Source organism: Macrosteles quadrilineatus, unplaced genomic scaffold, assembly GCF_028750875.1.
Source record: "Macrosteles quadrilineatus isolate MER2022 unplaced genomic scaffold, UCM_ALF_1.0 Scaffold_8__2_contigs__length_117827958, whole genome shotgun sequence".
Lineage (NCBI taxonomy): Eukaryota > Metazoa > Arthropoda > Insecta > Hemiptera > Cicadellidae > Macrosteles > Macrosteles quadrilineatus.
In genome coordinates, this window is record NW_026542601.1 from 63,439,439 (window position 1) to 63,461,759 (window position 22,321).

Consider the following 22,321-nt stretch of genomic DNA (forward strand, 5'->3'; position numbering starts at 1 on the left):
CAACTATCGCCATACTGTATTGATAGTTTTTATAGACATTTCTTTTTGCTACATGTCCTAGAAATACACTATTTGCAGTGATGAGTTAGGTTGGTTAAGATTAGGTAACCTGTTTAATCCGACCATATTGATAAATTTGAACTAAATTAAATAAAAATTATGATTTTTCTACTCGTCCTGGAAGTGTGTCATTTGAATTAAAATGACGGGTCAGGTTAGATGTGTTGAGATTGGGATAACGATGTAATCATAATGTTCAAATTTAACCAATACCTAAGTTAAAAACAATCATTCCGAGCTGGAGTAGTATTGGAGAATTTTTGTGACTTGTGTTAGTGGGAATTCTATCAAAATTGCAAACTAAATTTTCCTCACCATGGATGGTAAATGATTGCTCTGAAAAACTAATAAGTAGGGATTTTAAAAAATTGACTTTTGTAAAGTGTATAATATTGCCCCTATCCCCTATCGTCGTGGAGGAAGTATAGGGCCTCATTGGGGAAGAGTTGTTACTGGAGAAATATTATATTGTGTAGAACACTAATAATAAGTAGGTAGTTTAAAAAGGTCAATGTGTAAGAAATTTATCTCCATTGTTATGACAAGGAAGGGGTTTCCAATTTGTTTGTAGAATGTTAAAATTAGAAATGTACGATTATAACTTATTTCAGTGCACAGCAAAGAATTCTGGAAATAGACAATTAACCTTCCCTTAAGCAAGCATGTGAAGAGAAATTATTTATAACATATTTGACCTCTCAACCAATGAGGAAGTTTTCAACTTGACGAGAACAAACAACTTGTAAGTTTGAAACTTCCCTGAACTTGACGGGAAGTTTGCAAGTTATTTTGTTTTATGCATCAAGGAACCCACCCTTTTTAGACACGTGAATTGTGGTTACTAAATAATTTGTCTTAAGATAAATGAGACAGCATTATCAAATGAAGTTAAACATTGTTTTTAACCAACATTTTTTGTCTGTAGACGAATAAAATAAGCTCAATAATTATTATTCGAGCAAAATATTTGTATCACTTTTATTGCAGAGAAGATTACGTAAACCAAAGTAACTCATAGAAATATTTATGTAAGCTTTCCAGTCTGATTTGATATCGTAGTTTACAAACCTTATTGAAATTGTGGTAACTATCTAATGTTCATCCGAAAATAATCCAACCACATCAGCGACCGTTGTCTGTGAAAAATATTTGGGAGATAAAATGGCAACGATCCAAAGCCAATAAGCTCTGTATTTAACTAGCCTTCGCTAAGGCCCCGGCCACACGAGGCGGTTTAACCACGCGAAGTTAAGCCGCGCGAAGTTAAGGGCTTCGACAACACATTGAATCAAATGAGAGTGGCCACACGAGGCGAAGTTTAGCCGCATGTGCGGTTGAGCCGCGCCATGTCGTCCCCCGACCGCGCGAAGTTAAGCCGCGTTGGAGGGGATGACACACGTAGTCTTATGAGAGTGGCCACACGATACGGTTCGACCGCGCGGCAGCCGCGCTTATTGGAGATATTCTTCGGACATTTCCAGTGGTTTTTGAGTTTGTTTTGTGTATTTTTTTTACCGGTTGTGTGGTGTTCAAACAATGTTTGATACATATGAACTCCAAACTATGGTTTCGCATGTGCTCGTAAAAGGTTTGGAACACAAAAAATTGTTTTTCCGTTATGAAGGGATGGATTTATGTTAACGTTCCAGGTCACCACACGCTTTTAATGCACAAACTAACATAAGTGTTTCGTCCATGACTAAAAAGGGTGAACTGAACTATGTTTTAATAGAGTACTGATACTGGGAAACCCCAACAGGAAGCGGTTCATCCGCCCCGTGTGGCCAGGCACTTCGCGCGGCTTAACTTCGCGCGAAGATAAGCCGCGCGGCTTAAATTCGCCTCGTGTGGCCGGGGCCTAAGGTGTTGAAACTGTCCCGTTTAGCTTTGCCCGAATTATTGAAAATGGTTTGCCAACTTTTATATAACCTAAACAATATATTATTATTATTAGTAGACCACTGTGAAGAATTAATTTAGCAGTAGATGGGAAATCGTTTTCCCAATACTGTAGCTGTGTTTGGAAAAACGTGTTTTGCGGTAATAGTTTGTGTAGGAGTTTATACACTGAATATTTCCCTTTCATAGTAAACGAGTATAATACCCCTCTCTAGCATATCAGGTTGCATAATCAGGTTGACTAAATAGCAAATACCCTGATTGATAAATAATAATTTTAATCTATTTTAATAATTTAACACGATAAAAATGATGAAATAAAATGCAAGATTGAATTGTAGCTCTAGAATTGACATTGAATAGTGCAAGTAAACTATTTCTTCTCTTGAACAATCTTAAGCTTGTTACGTGTGTTTCTTGTAGCTATGCGTCGTTCGAGTTCGTAATGTTTTTCTCTGTTTGAGATTTTACGATTTGTGCTTTTATATTTGTGTACAAAACCACATAAATAAATAGCTTTATTTTATTTTATTGTTTTAAAACCAGTCAAAAAACTACAAACAAAAATTAGAAAAAAAATCGCCCTTTACATAAACTGGACTAAGCATTGAAGTTTGCTTCAGATTTAAAAAAATTATAAGTACAAAATATATTATTGTATTCTTGCTTCTAGATAGCGCATGATTATGTGTGCATTCAGTCGATGATTAAAGTTACCTTAACTTTTCAATCACTGATGTTAAGGAATTTATTTGAATGTGATATCTGGTAGGAAGACGTATTTATGTTTTTATGCGGCTGAAACCCAAACTCCACTGAACATAAACACTACCAAACAAGCACATATATCATACTAAAGTAGGCCTACCCCATAAAAGGCAATGAGCCATGCAGTTAACACTGTTACATGTGAAACAAACATTCTACACACGTAATGGATGTCTTGAGGATTTGTAAAATATGACACAAACATACATTGAGTAGTGAGAAGTTTTCTTGCTGCGGTTTAGTTTGTCATACAAAATTGCGATACAATTACCAGCAACCACATGTTTAACTTTTATAGTCGGTTTCATATACATTAGTATTTAGATATAATAAACATTTACAATCTATAATCATTGGCGGAAATATCCATATTATTTAGTAAATATTTTACTGGATTGTAATCTTAATATTCGCCTGCAATTTCTGATGGTTTTTAAACATTAAAATATTAAGAAATGAGTGCTAAGTAAGATTTACTACAATATTATAAAACGATTAATTATCGTTTAAACAAAGATATATATACTGTGTATAGTAATGGCAAATCTTCTTAAAATTTCAATACACTCTAATAATCATGTTTCTTACTCTAGGGGTTTCCCCGATCATGTATGACTACAAAATACTAATGATTGCTACAAATTGGCTATCCGGGCGTTACCAATAATGTTCAGGCCGTTAAGACGGTGACACACTATCGATCTTTTCCCCGAACAAGACCCCGAACCGAGCAGGGAGAAGGGAGAAGGGAGGTCGAAGGGAGGATGTTCGATAGTGTGTCACGAGTCCGTACACCGATCAAGACGCCGAACAAGACATCAGGCCGAGCAGGGAGACGAGCGCTCTGGAGGCGGTTTTTTGGCGAAAGATCAAAGAAAAGATCGGTCCGATGTACGATAGTGTGTCACGGTACATTTTTGCCCCGTACATCGTCGCGAGCGCCGCACCGAGCGGCCGCCTGCGCTAGCATTGATAGTTCCGCGCTCTCACTCGCACACACTCTCTATCTCTCCCCAAACTTCCTTTTGCCGCGCTCGGTAGAATTCGTCTGGTCTTGGTCATGTTCGGGGAAATGTTCGGAGTAAAATTTTGCTGATATTTATCTCCCTTCTCCCTTCTCCCTGCTCGGTTCGGGGTCTTGATCGGGGAAAAGATCGATAGTGTGTCACCGCCTTTTTTTTAATCCAACACTTGACTTTCTCTTTCTCCCATTAAAAAATACTACTAACACTTTTCAGAATAATTATTTACTTCAAACATCTCTAAGCGTATCAAATAAAGAAAACACGTGGCTTATATTGGTGGTACGTTTAAGATTGTTTGCGAAAGTAACAAAAAACTCAAATCGAAGATGAAAAGACAATGAAATGGAAACGGGAATCGTGCAACGCCCCAGTGGTTGCTAGGCAACGCGGGATCGATATATAAACAAGCAGAGGCCTAGCCACTCTTCGACGATCCCCGATCCTACAGGAACATAGCTAGGATCACTAGGGAATAGGGTCTGTGATATTCCCTAAGGGATGGGATTTATAAATTGGCTGGATTCCATTGGCCAGGGAAATTCTAAACATTCTAAATTTTGTGGAGGTTATTTGTATTAACTTGACGCAAAAGCTTCCCTTGTATACGTTGACGAATTACCCATAAATGGTAGTTATATATTTAACAAAGAACATTTACGAATTTAATTCGGAATTTGTTGCTAATGCTAAGCATGGAAATGTGTGGGTCTGTCAGGAATTTATACATTTTGATTTTGTATAGATCCATAATCCTTCCGTGAAGTACAACACTTATCAATAAGTGTGTAAACATACATCTTTTTTATTTTGTATGAGCTCCTAAATTTACAACCGCTTAATCCTTAGTCCAGCATCTATACTTATAAAAGGCAAAGCCCTCACTGACTCACTCACTCATCACTAATTCTCCCACTTCCCATCTACCTAGGAGGCTGAAATTCGGTACACCGATTCTTTGGGAATTAAATAGGAAAACTGAGTAGTTTTTATTCTGATCTGACTTTCGGACTCTGCCCCAGTGGCTCTGGAGTTCTCCATGTTAACCTCATGAGTACTCATATTTATATGGAATTAAAGAATCCTAACAGCTGGTTCAACTAAACAATTTGATTCTGTGATGTTCAATAGCATTAAAAAGTTAATAGGTTTACCAACTCAAATCACTATTTTTTTTTATTTATGACAACAGCTAATTTTCAACCATAAGGTGAGTGAGCGTAGCGACCGAACTTCAACTGGAGGCGAGTTAGCATCGCGAACGAGCTAAACCTGAAGACAAGTGAGCGCAGCGAACGAGCTCCATTTTTTATTAAAAAAAGCCCTTGAATAAATGTTTGAAAGCAAAACTACTTTTTCCATTTTTATATAAATTAGGAAATAAATATGACATTAACACAATGTACAATAGATTAGATTGAATGTAATCTTAAGACGTCTTAAACGGGTGGGTACGCTAGTAGTTTATAAACATTAATTTAATTTTATGAAACGGAACGGTTGTTTACAAACCTCACCTAAGGAAATTAGTGACTTGAACATAAGTAATTCAATAAACAACAGTACCGGTAACAGAATAAGCATAAATTTCATGAGAAATTACAATAGAAAAACTTACAACACTCTGATTTAAAAATAATTTAAAATAGACAACATAAGCGTAAAGTCAAAAAATGGAAATAAGAGAATACAACATGTTTTTTTAATATCAAAGCTAGAGAGTGAAAAATTCATTTTAAAGAGAACAAAAGTGTTTAAGGGCTTTTCTTCTAGTAATAAACTGAAGACTGCTGTGGAAGAAATCTACTTGTTGGAAAACATCGTTCATCACTTAATATATTTAGATCGTTTTTATCCTTTTTGTGTATTTTATAGGGTCATCAAAATGCGCGATACAACTAAACCATGATTAAATAGTCACATTTAAGGCTGTCGATTGATAAAAATTAAATAATGATAAAACTAAACTCATCATGAAACTGTTTGGTATTTTTACTACGGAGGGTAAATAAAAAACACTTCTAATAACACTTTAAACATAGGTACATAAATGATGTATGTGTAAAACATATTAAAACAGTATAAGTGTAAATATACGTTTAAAGTGTTATTGGACTTGTTTTTGTGAATGAATAAGTTTACACAATCAACAGAAAGTACTACTTACTATTATTATATTTTTTAATACTTACCAGACTTTATAATCCATTAATCCTGAACACTAAACGGGTATTAATTCATTTTGAAAACTAAAAAATACACGCAAAATCACGCAACGCATGCTAAAAACGCAGAACGTGAGGTCCCGATGAAGGAAAGGCATGTGGACATATCAAAATGTTACGTCAATTGTAAACATGTGTTTTTGACAGACAGAAACAGCTGATCCGATCGCGGCGACCGCACTCTAGCGACTGGCGGCGGAACTAGATGACAAGCAGGCCTGCCACTACAGCAAATGGTAATGGTCGTACCTCTCAGACAAAATTATCGTATAAGAGATTTCTTGTATTGAACCATAAAATGAAAATTTACCTACTTAAATTTTAAAGTGTCACTCAAAATAATTAATATTTTGTACACATCTATGCGAAGGCATAATGTGCATAACAGTTCAGTTCCGGGCTATAGAAGGTTCTACGTTCTACACAAATGAACCTTGTTTGGAGTCGTGCAATTATGACACAATACATTTAGGGGGAAAATACTAACTAGACCACACACAGTATTCTAAATGTGATTATTAAAGTTACTGTATGTGTCTGATTTAAAGATGTGTAAATAAAAATACCCCCGCCGCAGCAAACCTGCCGACTAAGCGAATTTCCATTTGTCTGAATTCATTTTCAACTAAACCTATTTAAATAGCACTAGGTTTAATGAGTACCTAGGTTTGCTGCAACAAGGAAACTAATAAAGTATATTTTTTGTAAAATATTAATAGCTTAGTATAAAATAAATAAATTTGCCAAGTTTGATCAAAATATATCCATAAACAAGCAAACTACAACATTTTACAATATTCTCCATAAGAATAGTATGGGAATTTTACATTTACAATTTTTTGAATTTTCTTCGTTACCAATAACCCGTACAAAAACACTTTGATATACCAAATTATTTGTTTTTAAGCTCTTTAAAAAGGTCTAGAGAGAAATTAGGAAATTTTGTGTTTTGAGGGTCAAAAATGAGAAAAAAAAATTTTCTACCCCATAAAACCCCCGTAAAACCCGGTTCCCATGGTCCGATCATGCTGGTTCGCGAACTCATTCAAGTTTATCCCGCCTTACACCTTTAAACCAAATGTAATCAAAATCGGACAGAAATTACTCAAGTTATCGGACGTATATATATATATATATATAAATCCAAAACAACCACTTCTAAATTAATAATACCTAAATCATCAAACCATCCTTGGCAGAAAAAAATGGCAGCATTCCACTCCATGATTTACAGACTAATAACATTGCCCCTAAACAAAACAAATTTTGAAAAATAAAAGAAGATAATAAAATATATTGCAGCCGAAAATGGAAATAAGGACAATCGTATTGATAATATGATAAAGAACAAAATTAAGAAACAAAAGGAAAAAGAAGAGAAATTGAAAAAATAATACATATATCTCCCTCATAACTCTAAATTAAATAAAGCAATAAGGAAAACCTTATCTAAAACAAATTACAAAGCAACATATAGAACAAAAAACAACGTCTTTAAGATTATAAATTCAAAAGTGTCCAAACATCAACAAATAACTGAAGAATCATCAAAATTTAACAAAATCAATATTTACAAAATTTCCTATACAGACTGTAACAAGTATTATATTGGCCAAACTAGTAGAAGCTTCAAATGTAGATTCCAAGAACATATACAGGCATTTAAATCTAAAAATTCAACGAGTATGAAATCAAACTACGCAGAACACTTACTAAAAACTGTTTTTGGCCTCTGGGGACATCAAAATGAAAAAGTAAATCGGTCCCGGGCCTAGGTATTACCGTGCCACCTACGGTAATAACTACTTCCCTATAATACTAAATGACCTAAAATCGGAGGAGGATTGAATTTACAAATGTAGACATGAATGGTCAGTTTACAGAAATTAATTGCCCAGTAGTTTGATTATTATGATTTGACTCTACTAATCTTAAAATAATACCCCCGCCGCAGCAAACCTGCAGACTAAGCGAATTTCCATTTGACTGATTTGATTTACACTGAAATGTCTACTTAAAAATATAACATTTATTCCCGATTTAAATAGAATTAGTTTAACAAGTACTTAGGTTTGCTGCATCAGGGAGGGTAAAACTGTTTTTTTTTGTAAAATGTTAATAGTTAGTAAGAAATTAAAACGTTTTCCAAATTTGATCAAAATATGTCATAAACAAGCAAACTTCAACAGTTTACTTATTCTCCATAAGAATAACATGGGAATTTTAAATTTACAATTTTTTTGAATTTTCTCCGTAACCATTAGGCGCATAATAACGCTTCAATATACTAAATTATTTGTTTTTTTAAGCTCTACAAAATGGTTTGAAAAGAAATTGTTAAATTTTATGTTTTTTTGGTCAAAAATGGGAAAAACCCATTTTTACCCCATAAAACCCCCCGTAAACCCCCGTTCCCATGGTCCGATCATGCTGGATCGCGAACTCGTTCGAATAAACGTAGGTTTACACGTTTGTACCAAATTTCATCAAAATCGGATCATTTTTGCTCGAGTTATCGTGCTAACGGACACACATATATATATATATATATAAATATATATATAAATATATGAATTTGAACGGATGGTGTTTTTGGCCTCTAGGGACCTCAAAACGAAAAAAAAATCGGTCCCGCGTCCAGGTCTTACCATGAGTACTACGGTAATAGCTTATTCCCTATATGGGAAATTCGCTAAAATGATAACGCTCATTTCTCATTATGTTTAAATTGGATTTAATTTACTTATTTACTAATTTATCAGTTGCAAGAGTAGTTATTGCTTTGGCTTTATATACTAGCTCAGAGTAGTAATACATAATACTATTACGGTACTCTAAAATACTAGCATATAATTATTATATACAGTACTACTATATTGTTATTATAAATAGTCAATGGTGGTTACTGGCAGCGGCAGCGCACTCTGTTGGCATTAACTACTGTCTACTTTTACCGACCGTAGCCAAATGTGATAAAATTGAAAGTAGGAGATCTACTGTCACTTGACACTTACTACTGTACAAGCAATCTATAATCAATTCTTATTCTGGCTATGAGAATTATGATGATACAATATGTGGTCTTGTGTGTCTATTTCTGATCCCGCTCACATGAGTTTTTTTCTTTCATTTTTTTTTCATTTTTCATACCCTATATCATACCTACATCAAATACGTACTACAATTCTAAATGCGCAACTGGTAAGGTTATAGTTTACCAAAGCCAAAGCTAGTTTCTTCTAGCTGCAACTACCGTAGAATAGGTTTATTTCATCCATACTACTATTATACTCTATGGGTGTACCAAGAGCTGCGGCAGGCTGGTGGTGATGAGAATCGCTTCCAACCGAAGACCCGAGTATGCTGGAGAGGCCTGGTTGCTGCCCTATGTTTCTTGGAAAAATATCATGCAAGTTAAATCATTGGGCTTTAAATAAAATGATCCTGACTAATGAAACCGCTGATCTTAGTCAGTAACAAAGCTACACACTAGGTCATCACACACCATTCTACACTCATCCTTCACTCATATTTGGGTTAAAATACGCACCTATTTTTTATAGGTGGCGTCACTGTCACTATAACAATACTACCGATTCGTCAAACTGTTTACAATAAGGTTTCTTAGTTAACTGCATTCTACTAAAAATCGATACATACAACGGTTTACAATCGAAATTCAAAACTGAGTTGACAACAGCTGATTTTTACTCAAGGGGTTAAAAACTATTTTTCTCCTTATAGAGTAAAAATGCTACTTTAGACTCGCAACGCATGCATTAAAAACTGCTTTTCCTGCAGTATGACGAAAAATAGAATTAATTTTAGACAACTAAAATACAGATTGTCGGTAAAGCAGCACGTAGTTCATTCTAAGGGCAACAGGATGCGCACGGTACTGTTGTTGGCAAGCTATTTTATGAACAGCTACAGTATAAAGCTAATTATTTTGTTAACATCCTACTCAATTTTCACTATAAATATAATTTAGGCATTGTTGCATGCCAAAAACTTGTTTGTGCATATTTTTTTATGAAATAAGGCAATCATTTTTTATTTTCCATTAGCATTCATTCCCTGTAGCAGCAAGCCTATGCTTATAAACATAATAGTTTCTAAATGAAAAATATATCTGACATGATTAAGGAAATATTATTTGATCTTCTTGGATGTCTTCAACACGTTAGGAAAAGAAATATAAAAAAAAACTGATCATAAAATAAAAGCAATATTAGTTTGTATACAATACTTACTTTTTGGCTATGATTACAGTAACATGTCTCACACTGCTTACACTTAACAAAACTCATATTTTTTTAAGGCAAAACAAACAAAAATTAAAACAATTGAAGTAATAAAAATATTTGCATGTAAAGAATTAATTAGAACGCCTTCGCAAATGAAACGCAACTACAACGCGCTCCGGTATTGAGGGTATTGCATTGACTTTATGCTGGCGTTTTTATTTTTTTTCTCGTCTCGAAAAATTCTCGATTAAAATAAAATCTTGTCTGGTAGGACAAGATTAAAATTTTCCCGAAATTTCAAGAATTGTCTATCCCTAGTAACATTTCTAAATAACAAATTTACAAAGTTATAAGTTAATTCTACTTCATATTTCATTTTTATACATATATAGTTTATTATTGTAATTTCATCTAAATGTACTTAACAGAATATATTTTTTATTTTAAACTATCCATCTGTTAGATTTTAAAATTTATTATTGTAAACGGTAAGCATAACCTTCATTCAGTTTTGTGATGTACTTAATGATGGCAGCATAACTGGCGAAAGGCTTCACGAAATTAAAAATGCATTTAATATTGGTGTTGTTTTTATTTTGAATTGTATTGTAAATTTCGATAAATGTTTAGTTTGATAAATGTGTAGTTCGATAAATGTGTAGTTCTATAGATGTGTAGTTCGATAAATGTGTAGTTAGATAAATGTCTATATCGATAAATGTGTAGTTCGATGTATGTGTATTTTGATGCATATGAGTGGTTCGATATATATTTACAATGAGACCGACATCACGTGCGAGGTTAGGGCAGGTCAGGGTAGAGCCGATCAATACACTCTCGCCCCCCCCCCCCCCCACCACCACCCCCAAAACCCCTACAAAACCAAAACATCAAGTTCAACAACTTGTCCGGATCTTGGACCTTGGCTTATATTTCCACTCTCCACAACCCACAGACATACTATTGTTTTCTATTTTGAGATCGTCCCCACCATCTCTAAACAGAATTATAATACTGTATGTAGGCCCTATAGCATAAAATCCGTTGCAGCTAGACTAGTGGTTGCTTTATGTTTTTTGTAGCTACCGGTACCTATTGTGACTCCTATGCGAACTTGGGGTATTTGTTTAAAACATCAAAATTGACAATGTTTATAATTGATTGTTCCTCAAGTTGACCTTTTTAAAATAAAGGAAATAATTTTAACATATTCATATAAAACTTAATCAAATTAAATATATGATTTCTGTAATGTAAATAAATAATTTGAAACCAAATAATTAAAGAGATATACAGCATCTAATCAGAATTGGTGTGGTATACAAGATCTGATGGGCTTTACAAACTAACAAACAAATACTTTATTTCGCTTATTTCAAAAGGTCTTTTTGTGTGTTTTTTTTATGAAAAACAATTTATTAATTTATTTTTATATACAACTTCATAATGTTTAATTTTAATAATATTTGCAACAACCACAAATGTACAAAAATCTTTTAAAATTTATAACGGTGTAATAAACCCTGGGAGAGTTCGGCTGACTCGTATAAGAATCGTTAGGTATAAAGTGGCTCTTGACTTCGGTGTTTGTAGCTATTTCATTGCAGGTGTTGCTGGGACTTGGTGCGGATGTAGTTATGGTATTTTCTTGATCTTCTGTCTCTTCTATTTCTCCATTTTCTGGTCCACGGTTATTAACGGTTATCAGATGTTGATGTATGATGTAAAATAGCAGGGTTTATAGGAGGAGTCAGCATTGACGGGATGTTTGAGTTTCCACGTTCGTATTGTCCCAACTCAGCCTGGAATAAAACTTTGCTTATCTCAAATTTAGCATATGCAGCAGAGACATTGCTTAACTTGCGCAAGGTCATTGCAACTGTCTCTCCATAAGAGTCAAATTCATCTCGGTTAGCGTTATTTGCTTCTACTCTCTTCATGACCGCATACGCCACCTCGGACATCTTATCTATCTTCCTCTTTGAGCCCCTAGCTCTATCAGAAACTGCAGTTGACTTTAAACGAGAATCTGTCATAGGTCCACCTTCTGATGTAGAATTGACAGAAACAGATGGGGATGGTAAACGCTCTGGTGTTCCGGTTTGAGGATAAACTAATTCACCATTTTCTGTTCCCGGAAGTACTTTGTCAACCTAAAAACAAAACCTCTGTTAGTGTGATAAATTAATAATAATGATAAATTGTCTCACAAATTCATTACATATATTTATAAATACCATTACTACTTTCTTTGACTTAGACATTCCATCCCCATGTTAAGTTAAATTTGTAGGTAGCCAGTTTTGAACCAAAATCATCGTAGTTGATGTGAGCCACTGACAGATTGTGCTTATCTAAATTACTGATTTCTGACGAATACACAATATTTATTAACAATTCAAACTAATGAAATGACTTCTTGTGAGCTATAGCAACTATTATGACCCATCAACTTGGACAGCAACAAAAAATAATTTATAAATAAAAAACTTTTTTAAAACAACACGTTTTTAAACGCACTAAAAAGTATAAAATAATTTATTAATATGTGGAGAGTATAAATACTTGTAAGATTTAAAACGAAAAACGTAGGGTGCATGCAATAGATAATTTACAATTACCTTAACTTATTGATTACCGACCCATCCAGACCACGCCATATTACCATCAATGAACCATAGATTCGTAATTTTAACCTTCGTTATACGGCCACTTATGAATCTCTCCGACAAAAACTTATTGCATTTTTGGATTCAGCGTGAATAATACGAGAACTAGACATCTAAAAATTACACGATATCGCATTGTACATATATCAAAAATTTGCCATTATCTTTTCTGCTCTAGTGAAAAAATGCTAGTGAGGAAAATGGTCTTTTCTGCTCTAGTAAGGAAAATGTTCTTTACTGCACTAGCAAGGAATTTCTGCACTAGTGAGGAAAAGTGTCTTTTCTGCACTAGTGAGGAAACGTGTCTTTTCTGCACTAGTGAGGTAAAGTTTCTTTTCTGCACTAGTGAGGAAACGTTTCTTTTCTGCACTAGTGAGGTAAAGTGTCTTTTCTGCACTAGTGAGGAAAAGTTTCTTTTTTGCAATAGTGAGGAAAAGTGTCTTTTCTGCACTAAAAGTCCATTTTCTTTTAAAAATCTTGTTATTACATATTGTATTTCTGATTTTGCTCTCATGGCGTCTCGTATGGTTTTGTCTGTTTAGTTTCAAATGTAAACAACTGACAGCTGTTTCCAATCCTCAAAACTTCCACCCCCCTTGTTAGTCGCTACTAGAACTTGGACTCGTCCATACCACAAATATGTTAATAAATCAACAAAACTTAAGCTTAATATTAATTATTTAACTGTACGGCCACTTAGGAATCTCTCCGACTAAAACTGATTGCATTTTTGGATTCAGCGTGAAAAAAACTGTAAGTAGACATCTAAAAATTGCAAGATATCGCATCTTTCCGCACTAGAGCAGGAATGACAATTTTCCTCTTTTCCTCACTAGTGCAGAAAAGGTAATTTTCCTCACTAGTGCAGAAAAGACAATTTTCCTCACTAGTGCAGAAAATACTTTTTCCTCACTTGTGCAGGAAAGACACTTTCCTCACTTGTGCAGAAAAGACATTTTTCCTCACTAGTGCAGAAAAGACACTTTTCCTCACTAGAGCAGAAAAGACCATTTTCCTCACTAGTGCAGAAAAGACACTTTTCCTCACTAGTGCAGAAACAATTTTGAACTCAGAAAGTTCAAACGAAAAAGAGGTAGAAGAAGTGCAGGATAAAGGAAGTTTAAATGGAAAAGTTGTAAATAAAGTTAAATTTAGAAAACGAGGAAAACAAATTAAGTTACCAAAAAGACTGAACTTTTAATATGATAATATGTTTTGAGTCTTTAAATTAATGGACTCATAAGACTTAAAAGGTAGTAGAATGTTGCAAATGGACTGTGTATAGATGATTTTTATATTAATTAATTCATCAGATGTTTTTGTTTAACATTTTGCAATTAGTGTTTTCCTTTTGATTGATTGTTAAGAGTTGGTCTTGAATAGTTATGTCTGATAAAAATTGGTAGATATTTTGTACTATGTTTTCTTGAGTTTATTTATTTTTTTATTTTTTTTTTTTAGGGAGAGGAGGGAAAATGCTTTTACGCACACAGGTAGCCAGCCTGTAGTGTGAGACTCCTGAAAATTGTCAGACTACTCACTAAAAAACCCCCTCTACTCTGTTGGAAACAGACCTGGAATTGTTTGTCACATTACTTCAAGTCAGGCCAACATGTGACCTAAGCCCTCAGGGCTCGCACCGTTTCTGGCATTTCGATTCTTAATGACCTACAACCGCATCCCGGTCAAGGTCGATCTTCTTGGCGCGGAGAATACCCTGGATATATTGTGACACACAGGTCCAATTGTCCTCACCCTCCGTCATAATCGGTATGACCGTGTCCACCGACAGCAGTCCTATTAATTGTTGAGCCTCCAGGCGGGGCCTTTCCCAGCGCTGGCAGTGGAAAAATGTATGTTCCACGTCATCGAGAATGCCTGGGCAGTATATGCAGTCGGGTGACACGGCTTTGCCCATCCTGAACAGGTACGACCGGAAAAAGCCGTGTCCCGTCAGAAATTGGGTGAGGTAGAAGTCCACCTCTCCGTACCGCCGATCAACCCAAGGTTGGACTTGCTGTATCAGTCGCCTGGTCCAGAGTCCCCGTGTCTCCTGTTCCCAGCCCTCCTGCCACAGCTGGTAGGTGCGGGTGCGTTCCTCTGTTCGTGCCTCGTCCTCCCCACGGCGCCGGTAAATTGCCTTTCTCTCCGCCGCCAAAAGTTTGACGGGGATGACTCCAGCAATCACCAGGACGGCGGGCTCGGACACTGTTCGGTAGGCAGATGCTACCCTCAGTGCTGCCTGACGCTGCACTCGGGCGAGCCGCATCCACTTCTTGAGTTTATTAAAGTATATCCCAGTAGAACCATTTTACCAGTAGGCATTACTTATTCCTTTTAGAAGAATCAGTATCGCGTTTTAACAAGCCCTATTCTTAAACTCAACAAGGGAATACACTGTTTTAAATGCGGTAACAAGAGACATGCAAATCACGAGGATTGCCCTGCTCTGGGTGCTGTTTGTAAAGCTTGTATTGGTAATAATCATTTTTCTCGTGCATATTTGAAGGCAGGAAATGCGGTTGTTGCTAGACCAAAACAGTTAAATCAAATCGAAAATTCTTTGGATGAGGATAACGCTCCGTATTCAGACATTGACCAAATACGAACTTTGGAAAAGGGTTCCAAAGTAATGATCAATGTTTAAATGAACAAACGTAAGGTAAAAATGCTTTACGATCCAGGGGCAGCTTACAGCATTATTGGAGAAAAACTGTGGAAATCGATTGGATCACCAACACTTTACCCCTGTGAAAATCTTACTGCCTACACGGGGGTACAAATTGAAACACTAGGCGAAACATCGGTTGGTGTTCTTGCATTTCGTAGTTCAAAAAAATTAAAGCTTATAGTAGTCAAGAAAAATGATGTTCCTCTATCTGGGTTGGACTGGGTACTTAAGTTCAATCTTCCTTTACCACCAGGTGTTGAAGTATGTACATTTACTCGGCAACCGAACAATACCACTCGTGTGAATAGTATGGATTTGGTAAGACAAATTGTTACTGACGTTCCAGAAGTGTTTCATCCTTCTCAAGGCACAATCAAAAACAGTAACGTAGTATTCCACTTGACCCAAGACGCAGTTCCAGTTATTTCAAAACCACGTCCTGTACCCTTTTCCTTACGCAAAGCTGTGGAAGACGACTGCAACGGTTAGTTGAAAACCAAGTCTTGACGCCAGTGAATACGAGTGAGGAGCCTGTTACATGGTCTTCACCTATAGTGATTGTTGTAAAACCTTCTGGAGCAATACGCATATGTGCTGACTTTAAAAACTCGATCAACAAGTATATGATTTCAGACGACTACCCTATGCCCAGATTAGAAGAAATTACAGCGAAACTTACTGGAGGACAAGAGTTCACAGTCATCGATCTCAAGGATGCTTACTTACAGATGGAAGTTGACACTTGCGTACAAAAATATTTAACTACTAGAGAACCCGTGCGGCTCAATGAGCCGCATAGTATAAAACATAACGCCGAGGAAAACGTTATGCTTAAATTAGAGTAATTCTAGTAACATCTTAGAGTTGTTTAAACACTTGTTAGAAACTAATTTGTATTTGCGTCGTCAAGGTTCACCTACATCTGCTTTGAATAGGCTAAGGCAGCAACACCATTGAAAGTTGGTTAACGTATTTCTACATATAAAAACATAAGGTCCGCCAATATTTGGTTTAATCTTACAACTTGTACTTATCATAGTCAATTCATTATTATAGTTTCTCATAAATCTTTTGAAATATCTCGATCTGTCAGTGTCAGAAGTAAACATTTCTTGCATGCATTAATTTGATCTGACATTACGCAAGTTTACTTTACCACAGTAACAACACTCTGTGCTTCGTATATTTTTTCACTTCCAAAGTCAGTTGCATAACAGAGCTGGAAAATATTATTCATCTCACCAAGTGAATGTGTATCCCTGGATGTGTATCTGTTAGACCAGGCCTCTCTTTTTCTACTCTCCTCATACGCACAAGATATCTTAATTACTAATTGTGTCCTCCTCCCGTGTTAAATATTTCTTCTTTGAACTTGAGGCATTTTCTGTTCTTCCAACAAAACTGATTAACTGTTTAACTTGGTCTTAACCTACTGAATATACAAACATAAATATTTACTCCCAAAAAGCTAATGAGTATCTTTTTATAAACAGCTGTTTTTTGTTTTTAAATTTGTTCCATGTATTTCTTATGGGGAAACCCCGACCTTTGAGAAGGCCTCACACCTTTAAGAGTAGGAATTTTAAAATTCTAAAACCTTATTGCAAAACTACATATTGAGACGAATCTTTTGACACCTTAAACGTTGAAATTGGTCCACAAATAAGGGAGGAGTTGCGTTAACAAAAAACGGCTTCACGTATTATATATATAGATTTCCACACACAAAGGGTATATCAGATATTCCCGTCTTCCTTTTGGGATTAAAATCGCTTCAGGGGCATTTCAGTGTAAAATGGATCAAGTACTGGCGGACTTGGAGGGAGTTGCATGTCTTCTCGATGATGTGATAATCACAGCTCCCACACGAGAGGAACACATACGTCGTGTTAGAGAGGTGCTAAAACGTTTTACAGATATGGGTACCGCGCACAAATGTCAAAAACATCGATGTTTGACATAGGTACTGTACATCGTGTTATATACTTCGATGGTGTACTGTACTTCACTTCATACTGGTCGATACTTTTTTTATTTTATCTAGGTCTAAGTTCATCCGCATCGCTCTACCCTCACAAAGTTCAGCAATAAACTTAACGTTGTATTTGTTTACAATTTTTTGCGTTTACTCACCTCAATCGTTGCTAGCCCAGGCTTCCGAGCTTTTCTTGGGGTGTATGTATCCTTCAATAACATAAGACGGTCAAACGCGAACCACTTCACTTTTCTATCAGCACCGGATCCAATCTTTCGCTTTCTATATTCGCGTTGTAACTGCCCTATGACATACCTAATCTTGAGTTTTACTCAGTTTTGGGCAATTTCAGAACAGAAGCAATTTCAGACCATGCGCAGTTCATTAGATCTTTGTCCTTGAACTCAGGGTGAGTTGGGTCCCACAACACTGGACGATCACGGTAAAGTTCTATCAATTGTATAACTCGATCCTGGCTCCACTCCATACTCGCCGCGTTGTCCTCTTCCATCACAACTACTGTATTCACTTCACTCTTCAATCAACAAAACGCACAATAATATACTCTATAATATACATAAACGACGCGAAACTCTTTCAACCTAATTTCAAACTCACGTAGCTTCTACTTCGACTACGTACGTAGGCTACTGACTCTGACTGACGACTGACTAGTGACTAGTGGTATTTGGCGCGCGAGACACGACACAGGAGGCTTTTGTCGCAGCGACAGGAGTCCGTGACATGTTGTCGCCGTCGGTGACAACAAGACCCAAAAACCAAAACTCGTGTCTGTGATTGACACAGTATTTAAGTAGCTGACAAGTGTCACTGACACAATGTTGATGTTGGCAAACCTGGTCTGCATAAGTTGGTCAGGGATTATTACGCTTCGACTTTTAATGTTATACGGGAGTTAATTGTCAGCGTCGTGTATTACCAGTCAGTGACGGTGTTAAGTTGAGCGATGGTGAGTTAGTTTCTACCATAGGCGGAGTCAGATGTTCGTAAGTAAATGAATGTGGGACTCACTAAGTTTTTGTGATTGTGAACTACTTAAACAATGAAGGAGCCGTGGAATGGCAGGATAGATACGTGCATTAGGACTATTGGAAATTTGTAAACCGAAAGAAATGTAATATTTTACTGTTTAATACAAAAGAAAATAAATGCATGTGTGGTATATTTAAAAACTATAATGCTAATTTAATTACATGCGTACCTGATCACTTCCCTCTAGGTTTGATACTCCTTCAATTGCCTCCTCCTGGTCCAACAAGAAGATCAGCTCATTGAAATACCACAATTTAGGGATATATACATCTTCAATTCCCATCCCAGATTTTTGAGACGATTTTACTTTTTTCAACTCTTTTCTAAACGCACTTCTTAAATTATTTATTTTTTTAACCACAGTGTCCTTTGTGGCTCTTGGGTCCGCCTTCTTCACAACATCCAATAATTCTTGATAGGCTGCTTCCCTCATTTCCCTGTTGTGGTACTCTTTAATTTTTATTTTCCAGATGCATTCGTGACCTCGGTATTTCTCAATGAATTCTAGTATCAAGTCTCTTGACCAGGTAGACATGATTAATGTGGAGTACTAACGAAATCACTACACAACACTACAACGCCAAAATGCGAAAACTATACCAACAAAACAACAAACAACACAGCTCCGATTATGCTTTCACCAGTAGTTGACTCACAATGAAGAAAGGATGCGATGCGAATGCGATAATGCTTAAAATGTATAGGGGAGGGGGAAGGCGGCCTTGAGGCCCGGCCGGCTGTGTTTCCCGTCCGGCCGTCCGGTCAACGATCTGCCTGAAGGAATCGATACACTACACACGTTCAGTTTTTCCTTCAGTCCAGGACTGCTGTTGGTCCGGGACTGAAGGAAAACCGGAACGTGTATGGTAGCCCAGAGTCGAGCTCTACAGGCCGGCAAGGGGGGGCCACCAGTTGACCGACAAGATACTTGGTCGTCTTGCCACTAGACCGTCTTTTTTAATTAAATAGATAATTACTGAAAACCAGTACGTCGACAAGTTATTTCATCGTCAGTCCAGTTGACCGGCCTGTAAATCTAAATTATTATACACGAGAAACCAACTTGTCGTCAATCCTCCCGACCGACTTACCACTTGCTCGTCTTTTAGGTGGGGATGTGTTGAGCGGCAGTGCCAGCGGCGCGCGCAGCTGTGGAGGGCCCTGCAGGCGTACCAACTTCTGTATCTTGTAGCGGCGGTTTTCATTCCGACGATTTTCAGCTATCACAATGCAGCGGACTAGTGAGGTTTTTATTACGTGTAATTGTTTGTTTCTCAATCGATATTTTGTTATACACAGTACAGTGAATATAAATAGGCCTATATTAGTTTACTTCAATGAAATAAATGTTTTATTTAACTAAATAAATAAAAATACGCCGATTGAACAAATAAAATTGTTACAGACAACAGGAAGTCCTTAATATGATCAAAAAAGTGTTTATCTTTATTAAAAAAATTACTGAAATTTGTAAACTTACTGCTGGCGACAAGGGTGGTGCCATGCATAGGTTTATCAATAAATAAGATAAACATGGACAACCTTATGCAGCTATAAGTCAGGAAACATTTGTAGAAACATTAAAATGCAATACCAATTTATGAAATATGATAAAATATTTACAGGAAATGTTGATTACTGTATATACATCGTGAGTATCTCCAGCAGTTACACACTGGTGATCTTTGAGTTGACTCTTTTAAACTCATTGAATATTACTTTTTTTCGTTTTGAAATAAATTCTGTAATACTTTGAAATTGCTCGAATTTGAGCAACATGTACACGAGTTTGTATATTAAATTAACTAACATATTTATGTAATAGGAGGGTCAAATATTGTGAACAGTGGTGAGGTAACTACCGTTACATTTATTCAATTGAGAGATAAATACAAATTGATAATACCGGTTATTTAAAGCTTTGTTGTCTATTTTTACCTCTCTTAAAAAAATAAAATAAAGAATGAATTTAGACTTTTGGTGACATTAGTTTGTACTATTTCTCCTTAAATGACACTGCTGTCTTGGTAAGCAATAGTTATCTCGGTAAACTATTTATTTGCTGAAGTGCACAGTGTGCTACTTAGCCTGAGAAACATCTTATGTTTTATGATTTTGTTGTAGGCCTATTGAAAACCTTGTCTAGAAGGAATTCCCATTGCCTGTGTTACCGGGGAGAAGTTTTTCTTAGTAAAGTCTTTAGACGTCTTCGGTTTTACACAGAAACATGTAATTATAATTGAAGAAGTACATGTTTTATCCTCTCACGTAGTTGCATGGACAATACTTATTCAATTCTGTGTACTTCAATTGTCTAACTGGCCCTAACTGACGCATCCTTGTTCTTTTTTTTACTAAATAATGTAGTCTTTACTTCCGTAGATCTTTGCGTTTTATTGTGTAACTGTTCTCAAGTAAGTCTGTGTTCTGAGTAAGTACTTCAAATGCACGGCACTACTGTATATTCAGATTTTCTAATGAACTAATATAAGGATAAAAGGAGTATAGACATGTATGTATGACAGAGTATGTCTACTCCTTTTGGGGACACCGAAACTGCCACGACGTTTTACGACCATGCTCCATACTGAAACTGCCACGGCAATTAGTGAGGATTATAAGGGTGTTTTTGAGAGGGCTAGAAACACTGAAACTGCCACGGCGGATTCCTCAGGTAGACGGGGAGAAACGGGAGACTTAAAATTCCCATTTCTGTCTTAACCTTTTAATTTCTTTCACAATAATACGTTGATTGGAAAAATAAGTGATTGATTTGCCCTTTCGTATTTATATTTTAGGATTTATTTTTATGTTAATATAAGTTTTTAGTGTTGCGACTGTTAGAGTATTTACTTTATAAGTATTTATTCCGTCTCTTGAGAATATATTTACTTTATAATTATTCTGAAATATAATTATTCTGAATAATTATTTACCACTAAGGAACAAGTTTCATGTTCATTTACCACTTATATAACACTGCATTTTATATGATCTGTTCGACGCTTTTAATTACACTAGAGGTGATCAAATACTAATATAATACTGTAAAACTGTAATATTCAAAAATAGTTTTATTCGCCCAAGACGCTAGGTTGCAGAACTACAAATACTGTACCAACCTCCATGGTCTGCAGAGGGGCGTTCTCGTGAAATCTCAGTGGAATGCCCTCCTATTAGCTTGACTCATGTAATATTTTTAAAATTCGGTATTTCTCAACAGTTTTGTGCCATCCTTCAGAGAGTTAGTAGTAAGGGTGTTGGTGTGTTAGTTATACTTAGTTGATAGTCTTTCGATGGAGGATAAGATATTTGAAACGAAGAGAAAGGGTGCGGCGTTGTTAGTAGACGGCTACAGTTTTGTTATACAAAGTGTGGTGTTAGTAAGTGGGTTTGCTAGAGAAAAAATCGGGGAGGATGTCGCGCAAAATGCTTCACAGATTATATATAACAACGAGTAACAGTAACTGAAACGATTTTAACGCTTACCATTCTTCAGTCACTGTAGTGGGTTGAGTTTAGATAGGGACCTCTAGCTTTTGTCGATATTCTTTCTTCGATATATATTTCTTCGACTAATGGCCTATTAATATGAGGTGTCACTCGATGTGGCCACCAAAATAACCCATTTTGGGTTTAAGAACAAAATTTGAATACAACAAAAAGTTCACTTGCGTGAGATAGAGACGTGTACAGAGTTTTGTTTTCTTGACGTAACCCTTTAAAAGGTTA

The 22,321-nt window shown here is 36.0% G+C and overlaps 2 protein-coding genes across 2 annotated transcripts in view; both read right to left on the reverse strand.

Annotated features, from left to right (window-relative positions):
• LOC129000070 (protein rhomboid-like) overlaps positions 1-6,056 on the reverse strand; it is a 114,712-nt gene extending 108,656 nt beyond the window's left edge. The window contains exon 1 of the mRNA XM_054426944.1: positions 5,942-6,056. The gene's annotated coding sequence lies outside the window, so the exon portion shown is untranslated. The remainder of the gene's footprint in view (positions 1-5,941) is intronic.
• A 5,801-nt stretch (positions 6,057-11,857) lies between these two features.
• LOC129001732 (uncharacterized) lies at positions 11,858-19,233 on the reverse strand. Its single transcript, XM_054429141.1, has 2 exons — positions 18,759-19,233; positions 11,858-12,374 (listed from the first exon to the last, which is right to left on the reverse strand). Exons 1-2 carry the CDS (start codon positions 19,122-19,124, stop codon positions 11,916-11,918), a joined length of 825 nt encoding a protein of 274 aa, XP_054285116.1. The 5' UTR covers positions 19,125-19,233; the 3' UTR covers positions 11,858-11,915.
• Positions 19,234-22,321: the final 3,088 nt, after the last annotated feature.

What these genes read in the sequence shown, in the direction of transcription:
- LOC129001732 (XM_054429141.1), bottom strand. Translation starts at nt 19,124, where the DNA reads ATGTCTACCTGGTCAAGAGACTTGATACTAGAATTCATTGAGAAATAC. An exon ending in ACCTAGAGGGAAGTGATCAG is followed by an intron (nt 12,375 to 18,758) that starts GTACGCATGTAA and finishes TTTTGTTTTTAG; the next exon opens with GTTGACAAAGTACTTCCGGG.